The following is a 13,327-nucleotide window of genomic DNA, read 5'->3' as shown; positions in this document are numbered from 1 at the left end:
ACGGAAAAAGGCGCCGGGTGATGCCGGTGGGACCCCCGGTGCGACACGGCATGCACGGCTCGGGGAGCCAGGGGGTACCAGGATGTGAGGGGCAACGGCCAGACCCACGGCAGGGGGTGGGGGGGGAGAGGTGGGCAGTACCCCCCACCCCCACTGCAGCCCAGGGACCACCTTTTGGGCCCGGGGCTGAGCCCACTGGCTCCTTCACCCCTCTCACCCCCCCCCAGGACTCAACCAGGGGCCAGGGGGGACACCCAGTACCCATGAGATACAGGATGGGGACAGCAGGATGGGGTGCTGGGGACCAGTCACCCTCTCCTGTGCCCCCACAGTGAAGCTCATGGAGGGGTTACAGCCCCAACCCCTCGGGAGCTCCTGCCTCCAGTGCAACCCCAAAGGCCTGGAGACTGCCAGCAGGAGATGGGCAGCTGTCTTCTCCAGCTCCCGAAGGCCAGTGTGACCAGTCTGACCACTGCCAACTGGAAAGGGACATCCAAGGTGGAAGGACGTGCCTGTGGGAACAGGGAGGTGGGACCTGCAGCAACCCTGGGGGTGCACGTGGTGGGAGGAGGAGGACGAGCAGGAGGAGGAGGGGGAGGAAGCAACGGGCTCCTCAGCCCATCTAGGTCCTGTCCAGGCTCCTTGCTTCCAGCAGTGCCAGGTCTGCTCCTTCTCCCACCCAAAAATCCCATTCCCTGAGCTGAAGCCATCGCTGCCCTGGGGACCGTCCCCATGGCTGCAGGGAGCAGAGCCCAGGACTCCGACCCGCGGTCCCCAGCGCAGGATCCGGGGAGACAGGATGGAGGTGCCAGCTGGGACCTTGTCCCAGAGCTTTTGCTGTCGGTTCCTGAGCTGCTTGTCCTAAGCCTTTCTCTCCTCTTCTTTCCCAGGCAGAATGGCCTCCCCGCGCAGGACGAGCCAGCTCCTGCTCTCCCGCAGACTTCCACTTTGCAAACCAAAGGAAACGGACCCAAAAATGCCTTTTTGCACCTGTATGAACCCCATCCGCCCATCCTTTCACCGCTGCTGTGGGGCAGACGCAAAGAGGGGGCCTTGCATCACCCTGGGGCTGCTCCTCCTGATTTTAATGGCCTCATTTTGCCTTTTTCCCCCCTTTTTTCTGCCACCTTCTCAGAGCCTCGCTGTGGGAGGGTTATTATTGCTTGTGCAGGCGCGTCCTCGGGCACCCGCGTTTGTAGATGCCACCTCTTAAATCCGCTGATGGGAAGCTCTCAAGGCACGGCAGCGCCCCGGGGAGGGGGGGGTCCTGGCTTTGCCGAGGGGTTGGGGGAGACCCCCAGCTCAGCCCAACCTCCCCCGGTGCCCCAGTCCCGCATCGCCCCGGAAGACTATTCTCTTGGAAATTCATTAAAAAAAAAAAAATCATTGGACCAAAAAAACCCCAAACCCCAACAAGAAGAAAAGAGGAGAACCATAAACAACCACCAGGAAAGTTTTCTGGAGAGTCTCTTAAAAAAACAACGGGGAAGAGGGTGGGGGGAGGAAAAGGAAGCAGTTTTTTTTTCCCCAGGCCCAAATGCTGCTGATCTCTTGGCCAGAGAAATGCATAGTTGGTAGCAAAAGTGTTGGCTACATTGGGAGCCCCTGGAGCTGGGACAGCCCCTGTGCCCCGAGGGCTCTCCATGGGGCTGGGACAGCCAGGGTCACCACTTCTCAACCCTGTGGTGTTGACGCCACTGGCTTCTGGCACATCTCCAGCCACATCCCAGCACAGCGAGGTCCCACCACCAGCCCCAGGATGTCACCGGTGCTCCCATACTCCCCCCGGCCCCATCCCACCATGACCGTGCCCGGGGCCGGGCAGCAGACAACCGTTCTCCTCCAGGAGAGGTTCAGATCATCTTCATGTTGAACTTCCTGGCTCCTCCTTGGCCAGTGGTGGTGGTGGGACCGTCCACCTTGCGGAAGGAGTACTCCACCGAGAAGTTGTTCTTGTGTTGCCCTCGTCCCCGGCTCCAGACGAAGAGGAGGAGGAAGCAGAAGAGCACCACGCCCAGGAAGGTGATGCAGCCCATGGCCGTGGAGACCAGGATGGTCTTGAGGTCCAACGTAAACTTCAAGAAGACTTGCGTGTCGTTGTGAGAGGTGTCATTGAACTCGCTGAGGTACAAAGTCCGGTTGGCGTAGTGGGACCCATCGGCCGGGCGCCCCTTGACCGTCAGGGTGGCGAAGTAGGTGTCGTTGCCCCCCGCGTTGCTGGCGATGCAGATGTAGGTGCCACTGTCCTGCACTTGGGCGAAGCGGATCTCCAGGGTGCCCCCCGGCAGCACCGTCGCCCGCCCTGTGCTGCGGGTGGTGATCATGCGGTGCTGGGGGGACACCCAGGCGATGGAGGGGTCCGGCTCCCCATCCGCCCGGCAAAGGAAGGACACGGACTGTCCTTCCCGGGCCGTCACGTGCTGCAGCTTCCGATCCTTTATCTTGGGCTTCTGGCAGGTGAAGTACTCGAAGAGCACGGAGTCCGGGAAGTCGCGCAGGGCATTGCCCTGGATTTCGGGTGGCGAGGAGCACATGGGCTGCTGCCCATCAAAGTTGAGCGTCTTCCGCCGCTGCAGGATCCAGAGGAGGCGGCAGTCACAGGCCAGGGGGTTCCTGTCCACCCGCAGCGTCTCCAATGTGTTGACGGAGTGGAAGGTGCTCTCCTCCAGCGTGGAGAGAAAGTTGCTGGAGAGGTTGAGCAGCCGGATTTGTCTCAGGCCGGAGAAAGCCTGTGGCTCCACAGACACCAAGAGAGCGCCCACGATGTGGAGCTCCTGGAGCCGGATGAGGTCTTTAAAGGAGCCCTTCAGCACAGTGCTAATGGGGTTGTAGGACAGGTTCAGGTACCGGAGGTACACCAGGTTCCTCAAGGCAGCAGCGGGCACTGCTGTGATGTTGGTGTAGGTGATGGAGAGCGAGGTGAGGTTCAGGCCCTGGAAGCTGGTGGGGGAGACATCTTCCAGCAGCGGCCAGTTGTCGATCTCCAGCTGCAGGAGGTTGTAGAGCTTCTTGAAGTTTTGGTCCTCCAGTGCAGAGATGCTGAGGTGCCGGAGCCGCAGCACCTCCAGGTTCTGGAGGTAGGAGAGAGACTCAGCCGAGATGGAGGTCAGGTTGCACTTCTCAATGGTCAACTGCTCCAGGCCCAGCAGCCCTGAGAAGGCCCTTTGGGAGATGTACACCAAGTCGTTATCGCCCACCTCCAGGCTCTTCAGGTTTCGCAGGTCCTGGAACATGTAGTCCAGCAGGATGACGAGCTTGTTCTCGCTGATGTCCAGGAGGGTGAGGTTGGTCAGCTTGGTGAAGACCCCCGGGGGGATGAGCTTGAGCTGGTTCCCCCTCAGCCGCAAGGTCTGCAGGTTGAACAGGTTGCTGAAGGCGCCCGGCTCCACATTGGAGATGATGTTCTCGCTGAAATCCAGCTCCTCCAGCAGCGGGTACGGGGAGAGGTCCCCCGGGTTCAGGCAGCGGATGCGGTTCTTGTTGAGCTCCAGGATCTTGGTCTCGGTGGGGATGCCCTCGGGGATGGAGGTGAGCCGCTTGCGGTGACACACCACCGACTTGATCTGCGGGGCGCACTCGCAGCGGGCAGGGCAGGCTGCCACCCGCGGGGGGCTCAGGAGGACCAGGTGGAGGACCAGGACCGGGAGCCAACATGTCATTGTGTAGAGCATGGTCTTACGGGCTCACTACCATTCTCCCATGCGCCTGGAAAGGAGAGAGATGCGGAGTCAGCCCGGGGGAGGCTAACAACCTCCTGCCCAGCCCCAGATCTGGGGGCTGAGACTGGAAAACGTCCCCCGAACCATGACCCGTGGCCCTGATAAGGTCCCAGCACCCCCCAGGAAACCCTCTGGACCCCTTTCTCAACACCCAGAGTGTGACCCGGCGACGGTGCCCTGGAGTCAGCCCGGGGGAGGCTAACAACCTCCTGCCCAGCCCCAGATCTGGGGGCTGAGACTGGAAAACGTCCCCCGAACCATGACCCGTGGCCCTGATAAGGTCCCAGCACCCCCCAGGAAACCCTCTGGACCCCTTTCTCAGCACCCAGAGTGTGACCCGGTGACAGTGCCCCACACAAACCTGGGCTAAAGAAGCCTCGCTGCCTGCACGCAGCGTTAGGAGAGCAGATAAACTGAGGCAGGAGGAGGGATTTGAGAGAGGAGACCCAGCTGCAGACCCACATCTCAGCCTCTGCTCCACCACCAGCTCCCACCCACTCCGTGTCACTGATGGTGCACACACAGACGTAGGGAACCCTGAGCAGGAGCACACCAGGAGAATGGGGGACACAGTTCCCCCCCATCCCCGGGTCAGTGTAACAGCAAAGAGATGCAGCCAGAGGCCTTGAAAACTCATGTCACGGGTGGGATGCCATATCCCCTCTGCTCCTCATATGGATGCGGCAAGCAGCACAAATCCTTCCTAGGCCGTGGGCTCAGTGAGGTCCTGCAGGATGGGGGATGCTCGGCACCGCACGTAGGGACCGGTCCCCCCGTCCCTGTCCCCGGCGTCCCCCTCTCGGAGCGGAGATTAAGGCGTCTGTGGGCACAATCTTTGCAGATGAGGGATTAACACCGACCCTGGGCGGCGCGGTGTCCCGGCTGCCCTCCTTTCCAGGGATTAGCACTTTGCCACCGCTTTCCCTTTTCTCTGCTTCTCCTTCCCCTGCTCCCTGTCACCTTCTGTCCCCAAATCTGCTGGGCTGCCACCATGCCTGTGTCCCGGCTGCCCTCCTTTCCAGGGATTAGCACTTTGCCACCGCTTTCCCTTTTCTCTGCTTCTCCTTCCCCTGCTCCCTGTCACCTTCTGTCCCCAAATCTGCCGGGCTGCCACTGTGCCTGGACACGCGTCTCCCAGCACTGCTGCAAGCTCCTCAGCCACCTTTCCCTAATGAAGCACCTTCATTAACCTAATTAAGTGGCAGAGCTGCTCGGTTGGGGTGCTGCAGGGTGTTTCTGGGCACGGTGAGGGAATGTGGGCAATTTGGGGGGTACTGAGAGCGGAGCCAGCCATTCCAGCCACCCCTGAGGAGGTGCAGTGAGTGGGTCAGGTCTCAGCCCCTTGCTGGATGCAAGGGCACGGTGAGGGAATGTGGGCAATTTGGGAGGTACTGAAAACAGAGGAGGTGCAGTGAGTGGGCCAGGTCTCAGCCCCTTGCTGGATGCAGAAGGCCCAAAGAGAAAATATCCCACATCATAGAATCACAGACTGGTTCGGGTGGGAAGGGACCTTAAAGCCCCCCCAGTGCCACCCCCTGCCCTGGGCAGGGACACCTCCCACCACACCAGGTTGCTCCAAGCCCCCTCCATCCTGCCCTTGAACCCCTCCAGGGATGGGGCAGCCACAGCTTCTCTGGGCAAAATGAACCAACTGATATGACCTAAAGTGGTTCAACATCTCCTGGGGTTGGGTGCTCACCTCCTGTCCCTGAAGCAGAGCCTGGGCAGAGCATCACCACCAGCGTCACAGCAGGGTGCCCACTCAGAGCGCTTGGCTCCAAGCCCCATGACGAGCAATGGGGACCCCAGAATCCCCTGGAGAGGTGACACTGGTAGAGCGGGGACAGCAGGAGCTGGACCATCCCAGTGCCTCTGCCCAGCAACTCCTGCACCCCATGGCCACCACGCTGGTGAAGAACACTAAAGGCTAGTGTCACCCTCCCTGCTGTCCCCAAGGGGCTGGTGGCATGTGGGAATGGCCTTGGGGTCCGGGAGGGCTCCCGACCCTCTCTGTGCCCACATCACAGGGAAGGACACAATCTTCACAGATAATTTCCTGCCCTGATCCTATTATCCAAGCTGAGCAATTTTCCTGGCAATAAACCCATTTAGGAGCCACAGGGTATTATCTTTTTCAGACTTTTCGTTGTGTTTTTTTTTTTTTTTGGTGCGTGTCTTAATTTTGCCACCTTTCCCTTTTTCTTCCAACGAATGAAACAGAGGGAAGCGTTATCGTTTTTCACGCGGCCGCAGGGAGGGGATTAACAGCCGGGCATGTTGCCACCTTTCCCTTTTTCTTCCAACGAATCAAACAGGGGGAAGCATTATCGTTTTTCATGCGGCCGGAGGGAGGGGATTAACAACCGGGGGTGATTTCACTGAATTTTTCACTCAGCCGGGCATGATTTCACTGAATTTTTCACTGAATTTTAGAGTTGGAAAGGACCATAGAGATCATCTAGTCCACTCCTGGTGATGCATCACCATAGAGTTGGAAGGGACCATAGAGACCATCTAAGTCCACTCCTGGTGATGCAGCACCGGCTTCCCTTGCTGGGACCAGAGACCTCACTGCTGCCCCACAAGGGTCCCAGCCCCTTCCTCCCCCTCTCCCCAGCACTCCTCAGGCTTCACCCATCACACCTGACCCCCCCCATGTCCTGACCCCCCCCAGCCATGTCCAGCGACGAGAGGTCCCCAAATGCCACCTGGGCACCAAATTGGGGATGCGGCTGGAGCTGCTCGGCAGCCTCTGCCTTCAAGGAGGCTGCTCCCAGTCGTGCCAAGAACCATTTTGCCACCAGCTCTGCTTGGCTGGTGGCCTTGGGAACCCGAGCCAGCTCCAGGGTGAGGGGGGGGACGACGGTTTCGCTTAGCTCCCCCCTGCCCCCGTGGTTCCAAAGGCTCCGCTCCTGCTCTGCCACCGGGCTGGGGAAGAAGGATGCTCCCAGGCACCACCTGCCAACCCGCAGGAAAAAAAATCCTCCCGATTTATTGTGAGGCTTATTTTATTTGCTGCCTCTACACTAAATAAATACACCCAGGCGTCTCGGCCAGGCTAATGGTCTCCCACGCCTGGCTGGATCCCTTGCCCACCATTGCTTCCCCCCGAGGGGCTGGGATGGGGGGACTGGCCCCTTCCCCTCCCTGTGCCGAGGCAGCCCAGGACCACGCCGTCTCTCGGCCGTGTTCATTATGGATGAGCCCAGGGTAACCCTACTCCACTTTTGGTTACTACTTTGGCCACCTGATCCTCTAAGCAAAGGTATGAACCCGCTGGCGTTGTTTTACCCGGCAGCTGGGGAGCAGGAGCTCTCCTTCCCCTCCAGAGCCAGAGCAGAGCATCAGCTGCCCCTGCTGCCCCACAGCCCCCACCCATGGGTGCCAAGGAGGAGCTGGGCACAGGCCCAAAACTCACACCAAACCCTCTGGGGGGGGGGGGTTCAACAAGGGCAACTGGAGGGTGCTGCACCTCGGGAGGAATAACCCCCTGCACCAGTAAAGGTTGGGGCTGACGTGCTGAAAAGCAGCTCTGCAGAGAGAGACCTGGGGGTCGTGGTGGATGTTAAGTTGCCCACCAGCCAGCAATGTGTCCCTGTGGCCAAGAAGGCCAGCGATCTCCTGGGGTGCATCAGGAACAGGGTGGGCATCAGTTGGAGGGAGGTTCATCCTCCCCCTCTGCTCGGCTCTGCCCTGGGGAGGCCACATTGGGAGCACTGGGACCAGTTCTGGGCTCCCCAGTTCCAGAAGGACAGGGAACTGCTGGAGAGGGGACAGCAGAGGCTACAAAGATGATGAGGGGCCTGGAGCATCTCTCTTGGGAGGAAAGGCCGAGGGACTTGGGGCTTTTCAGCTGGAGAAGAGCAGACTAAGAGGGGATCTCATCGATGCTGAGCAAAAGCTAAAGGGTGGGTGGCAAGACCAGACTCTTCTCAGTGGTGCCCGGGGACAGGACAAGGGGCAACGGGCACAAACTGGAACATGGGAAATTCCATACAAACATGAGGAGGAACTTCTTTCCTGTGAGGGTGCCAGAGCCCTGGCAGAGGCTGCCCAGGGAGGTGGTGGAGTCTCTGTCTCTGGAGACATTCAAACCCTACTGGACACGTTCCTGTGGGACCTGCTCTGGGTGACCCTGCTCTGGCAGGGGGTTGGAGGAGATGATCTCCAGAGGTCCCTTCCAACCCCAGCCAGACTGTGATTCACGGTTGCTGGATGAGCCTCCTCCCAGCAAACCCAGGTGGATGCCAGCTCTGGAGCAAGAAGCCAAGGCTGGCTCTGCCCCTGCAGATCTCTGCCAGCCCCAGGACATCCCGCAGAAGCCACCCCAGCTGTGGAGACCCCATGTCCCCTGCAGTGACAACCAGGACCCCGCAGTCCCCATCTGGCCCCGGCAGAGCCGAGCCGAGCTGTTTATTAATAGCTCATTACTGCGATAGCGCGGCCTTCTCCAGGGCTCGCCTGGTCCCTGGGGAGCGAGGCCAATTAAGACTCCAGTTGAAGGCCTAGATAGAGGCTCTTCTTCGCATTTAATTTATTTTTAAAAATAACACGCCTGCTGGATGCAGGGCTGGGGAAGGGAGCCAGGAAGGCCCAAGGCTGCAGGGGGAGCAGAGCAGACCACCTTTGGCCGCTTCTGAGCCCCCCAAGAGCAGCCCCCTCCATCCTTGCCTCCCCGACAGGACGTGTGGCCACTGAACTCATTTTCTCCTGGCCACCAGCAGCACGGTGCGTCCCAGCAAGCAGAGCTCAGAGCAGAGGAACCAGCTTTCTCTGACCGCCCGGCTCTCGGATGCTCAGCCACCTCCTGACCCAGCTTGTGGGGTATTTTTTGCTCCCTCACACCATCACTTCTTAGAGAAAAGGAGATGGCAAAGCCTCTTCCACCCCCTTCGAATGGCTCCTGCTTTGGTGGCACACGCTCGGCACAGCCAGCCCCTCCGAGAGCAGTTGCTCCTCCGCTGGCATTTCTCCGAATAAAGATGGGAAAATAAGCCAAGGCTGACATTTCTAGGTTCTGTTTTGACATCGCGCAAATACAAATACTTCAGTCAAAGCAACGTCTTGTTTTAGTCTTCCATTGACTTGCAGGATGCACCGTGGTCCTGCTGAGACCTCCTCCTGCAAGAACCCCACTGCTGCTGCTCGAGGCCACGTTACCCCTCCTTCATGGGCTCTGCCTGGGGATGGCAGGAGCACCCAGGGGAGGTTCCACGCTCGGGATATGGGACACTGCTCCACCTTTCCAGGGGATCCCAGAGGAGGATGAAGACCTCCAGGCAGGGAGGCAGCAGAAAGCAATGCTGGGATCTTCATCCTCAAAACACTGACAGAGGAAAAATACCAGCACCCTGACACACAGGTGACAGGGACTTGTGCCAGTGAAAGCATATCCCAAACCTGGCACAAGACAGGAGAGGGCTCCTACAAACACCAATATTGACCAAACCCTGCTTGAAACACCCCAAGTGATGCCCGTTCACTGCTGCTCACCTGAGAGCTGGCAGCCAGCCCTGCCCTGGCAGCAAATCACAGAATCACAGACTGGTTTGGGTGGGAAGGGACCTTAAAGCCCCCCCAGTGCCACCCCCTGCCCTGGGCAGGGACACCTCCCACCACACCAGGTTGCTCCAAGACCCCTCCAACCTGCCCTTGAACCCCTCCAGGGATGGGGCAGCCACAGCTTCTCTGGCCAACCTGGGCCAGGCTCTCACCACCCTCACACCAAACAAGTTCTTCCCCACAGCTCAGCTCCATCTCCCCTCTTGCAGGGTCCAACCCTTCCCCCTCCTCCTAGGGCTCCCCTCCCTCAGCCAGAGTCCCTCCCCAGCTTTCCTGGAGCCCCCCTTCTTGAGGGACTGGAAGGGGCTCCAAGGTCTCCCCGGAGCCTTCTCTTCTCCAGGCTGAACCCCCCCAAGTCTCTCAGCCCCCCCTCCCAGCAGAGGGGCTCCAGCCCTCCCAGCATCTCTGTGGCCTCCTCTGGACCCTCTCCAACACACCGTGTCCCAGCTCCCTGCCCACGGCCGCCCTCGCTCCCAGCCTGTGCCAGGCTCTGTGCCAGTGGCAGACAAGGCAGTGCCACCCACAGCTCCTCTGCACAGACGGTGGCACCTCCACACTCTCCAAGGGCCCTGCCAGCTCCCCCATAGACACCATCACCCCACTGAGGGCTTGGGCTGGATTTGGGAGGAGGATGGAGGGGTTGAGCATCCACAGCTGAAGCAAAGTGACATTTCCCCAGGCTCATTTCCAGCTTGTTGGGGTTGCTCAGGGGGCAGTGCCGGACTCTTGGTCAGCAGGAGCAGTTTCCATGTGCTCCCTTGTCCTGGGCCACCAACTAACTGAGATCTCAATCACCAGGAATGGGAATATGGCTGCATGAAGCAGGCTCGATGGCTCATCTGGGATTCAAAGCACCCAGAGCTGCTGGCACAGGCTTGGAGCAGAGGATGGGTTCCCTGAAGGCAGATGCCAACTCCCACAGGTGGGTGCCAAGCTGAGCCCTGGCCCTGGGTTCTACCCCTGGGCTGGAAGCCTTGGCCCAGGTCTCAGGAGGAGCCCAGAGCCAGAGCCACCGTGGGACAGTGCTCTTCAAGACCATAAAATGAGCCCAGCTCCCCAGCCCTGTGCCAAAGCCCACCCAGACATCAGCTCCTTCCTCCCCGCTGGAAAAAACCCAGCCCTCAATTATGCCTAGCAGTAAGGGAGTCTCCCCCAAATGTTTTTTGGGGCTGCAAAGGGAGAAAAAACAAGGTCCCTGGGAATTCTGCTTTGTGCTCAGCTCTCGCTGGTGATGCCGCCCACATTGACCTGCAGCATCCACAGGCTGAAGTTGGTCACCGGGGAGGTGAGGGGTACTTTTAGGCATTTTTCAGAGGTGACAAAGCAAACTTCCACACCTGAAGGTGAAATGGGGGATTTGAACAGTGTTTTTCCAGCCGCTGCTGCAGGTGGCTTTGCTCCAGCAGAGCCTTAGTTTCCAGGGACATTTTCTGGGTGCACCAAAACAAGGACCAAAGGTGATCTGTGCTGCTCAGTGTCTGTGGGCTTTCTTGTGCCACCACCCCAAAATCAACCTGTGGCTCCTGTGGCTTTATTTCATCCATTGCCTCGGGTCTGCAAAACCAGTGGGCTTGCCAGGATGGAGGTGCCGGGGAGGAGCTGAAGGAGCATCCCCAGGACCTTCCCTGGCTCCAGGGGTGCCACCAGCAGGTTTCTCCCTCTGATTAGGGCAGCAGAAACAACCCAGCTTATGCTGGGGAGTGGAGGAGATTAAATCGGAGCTGAGGCATAAACAAAGAGGCAGAAAACTCAGAAGGTCAGAGGAGGCCAGTGATGTCCCCATGCCTTGCTCTGACGAGGCTCTAGTGATCAGGCAATTAGCAAACCGAGCATGAGAGTAATCCAGCTGAAACAGGGAGAGGAGGAGAGAGCTGGGGGGTAGGAAGGAAGAAAATCAATCACCAGACCTAATGGAGAATTATCTAGCAGAGAGTTATTCCTAATCCCATCAGGGCCTGGCTGGGAAACAAATTCTCTGCCACTCTGGGCGCACTCAGAGCATGTTTTGCTTTTTCTGGGTCAGTCCATTTCCCAGCAAAGCGGGGCTGGGGCAGGCAGGGGGGCAGAGCTGGAGGAGCAGAGGGGACAACCAAGCAGTGGGGCAGCCCCGCTGGCAGGGGGGCACCTGGCAGGTCTATCCCCCCCATGCCTGCGGGACCTGGTGGCCAGGGGTCCCCAGGTGGCCAAGTGACTGCACCCAAGAGCCATGGCAGAGCCCAGGAGCAGGGCTGGGGCCGGCGGTGGCCGTGCTCCCGAGTCACCCTCGTGTCCCTCTCGCGGCTGCTCAACCAGAAGCAGACTTTCCTGACGACTTGCAGAAATGAGGAGAGAAAGCGTGAAAGGAGAGACGTCTGCGCGAGGAGACAGGCTCCTGCCGGGTCACGGCAGAACATGTCCCCAAGCGTGACTTCAAGGGGCTGCTTGAGAAACGTGAAAACCTGATATAGAAGGGAGTTATTTTGGTGAGCGGCAGCTGCTGCATCTCACGCGTCTGCCCCTGCTCAACAGCCCCAGGTCTCGGGGCCAGCCCAGACGATGCCGGAGCAGCAAGACTGTGTGAGCTCTGAGCGGGGGCAGGATTTACCCTTCCTACCCAGCAAACACCATGACTGACGTCTCCATGGAGCCGTCTTCCCACCCCGTGATCCCATCCCGAGCCCCAGCCCAGTCCTCAACAGCCGCGACCGCAGGACTCTCCACTTTCTTCCCACGTGGAAACTCCCAGCCCTCGCAAATGCTGTGAAAACCCAGAAACGAGGATTCCCTAATGAGCTAAGACGCCAAGGAGACAACTCGAAAGAAGCCACCGCTTATTTTTAGAGACAACCTTATGATTCTTGAGCACGTGGCCCAGGCAATACTGCGCAGGCAGCCACAGATTGGCCGCAATCTGCTCCTCTTCTTGATAGACATCATGTCTGAATCTCTATCTCCACAAGATGCTCCCTGGAGAGAAGACATTTAGATACAACCACAAAGTACAACATTTCTAAAAGGTCACTGTGTGTACTCAGGAACGAGGTACAGAAGCCACTCATCAGCAACAGGGGCTTTGGGGAGGTACTTAATATTCCACAAGCATCTTTATTTCTCTACCAAGGTGAATAACTCCTCTAAAACAGTGGGTGCTATACTCTTATTTTGACCCAAGCAGTTGGACTGAACCACTTCTTCCTCCAGACAGATCTGAATCTCAACTGGGAAACGTTGGCTGAGAGCAAACCTGACCTGGATCTCAACAACTCTGTACCTGCCAGACCACTGGGGAGCTAAGGCTGAGCTTTGACTCCCCATCTTCAGCTGTGCCCCAAACCTCCTTGTTGCCCATAAGCCATTCCACCAGCACCTGGTAGAAACAGTCCAGTTGAACTTGGCTTCAGCCAGTGGCAATGGTCCCTGGATGGGCCATTTTTTGAGGATTCCCAGCAAGTTTCTGCTGCGCAGTGAAAACTTTTAATTTGCAGAAAAGTCTGTTAACATCCTGAGCAGGATGATGAGGGTCTGGAAGACAAATCCAGGCTGACAGCCCACGTCCTCAGGACTTCCCCCTGATGTGTTGCCATAGTTGTCTGTCACCGGGCCCAGCTGCTGGTCACGTTCCCGGTGATGTCCCTGTCCCTGAGCACCCAACCATCTGGGAGAGGACCCAGAAACCAGTTCAGAGGCAGCCTGGGTCTCAGAGATGTCCCCTGTAAAACCACCTTCCTCCTCTCCCACCAAAGGGCAAGACAGGCTGGACAGGGCTTCGAGCAACCTGGTCTAGTGGGAGATGGAACTTGATGATATTTAAGGTCCCTTCCAACTCTAACCATTCTATGATTGTGTGACGAACTTGATGATATTTAAGGTCCCTTCCAACTCTAACCAGTCTATGATTGTGTGACAGAGCCCAGGGGCTCTGGGCTTTGCAGAGCTCCCCACCTGAACCAAATCTGCCCTATCTGAACCCAGGTTTGTTTGTGCTCAGATTTCTTCCTGGCCCCAGCACGGGGAGCGGGGATGGGGAACCTGAGCCCCCGGGAAGTGTCCTCCTGGCATCTGTTGGC

The 13,327-nt window shown here is 58.6% G+C and overlaps 1 protein-coding gene across 3 annotated transcripts in view; it reads right to left on the bottom strand.

Moving 5' to 3' along the window:
- Nucleotides 1-1,437: 1,437 nt before the first annotated feature.
- Nucleotides 1,438-13,327, bottom strand: part of LINGO3 (leucine rich repeat and Ig domain containing 3) — a 30,790-nt gene continuing 18,900 nt past the window's right edge. For all 3 annotated transcript variants that reach the window (XM_014957978.1, XM_014957980.1, XM_014957979.1), the window contains one exon: nucleotides 1,438-3,705. In XM_014957978.1, the coding sequence (XP_014813464.1) occupies nucleotides 1,854-3,671 (1,818 nt within the window). In that variant the 5' untranslated portion in view covers nucleotides 3,672-3,705 and the 3' untranslated portion in view covers nucleotides 1,438-1,853. The remainder of the gene's footprint in view (nucleotides 3,706-13,327) is intronic.

The sequence above is a fragment of the Calidris pugnax genome, unplaced genomic scaffold, assembly GCF_001431845.1.
Source record: "Calidris pugnax isolate Ruff unplaced genomic scaffold, ASM143184v1 scaffold255, whole genome shotgun sequence".
Taxonomy (NCBI): domain Eukaryota; kingdom Metazoa; phylum Chordata; class Aves; order Charadriiformes; family Scolopacidae; genus Calidris; species Calidris pugnax.
Note: the sequence above shows the minus strand (reverse complement) of the source record. Positions and strands in the feature narration are given on the sequence as shown.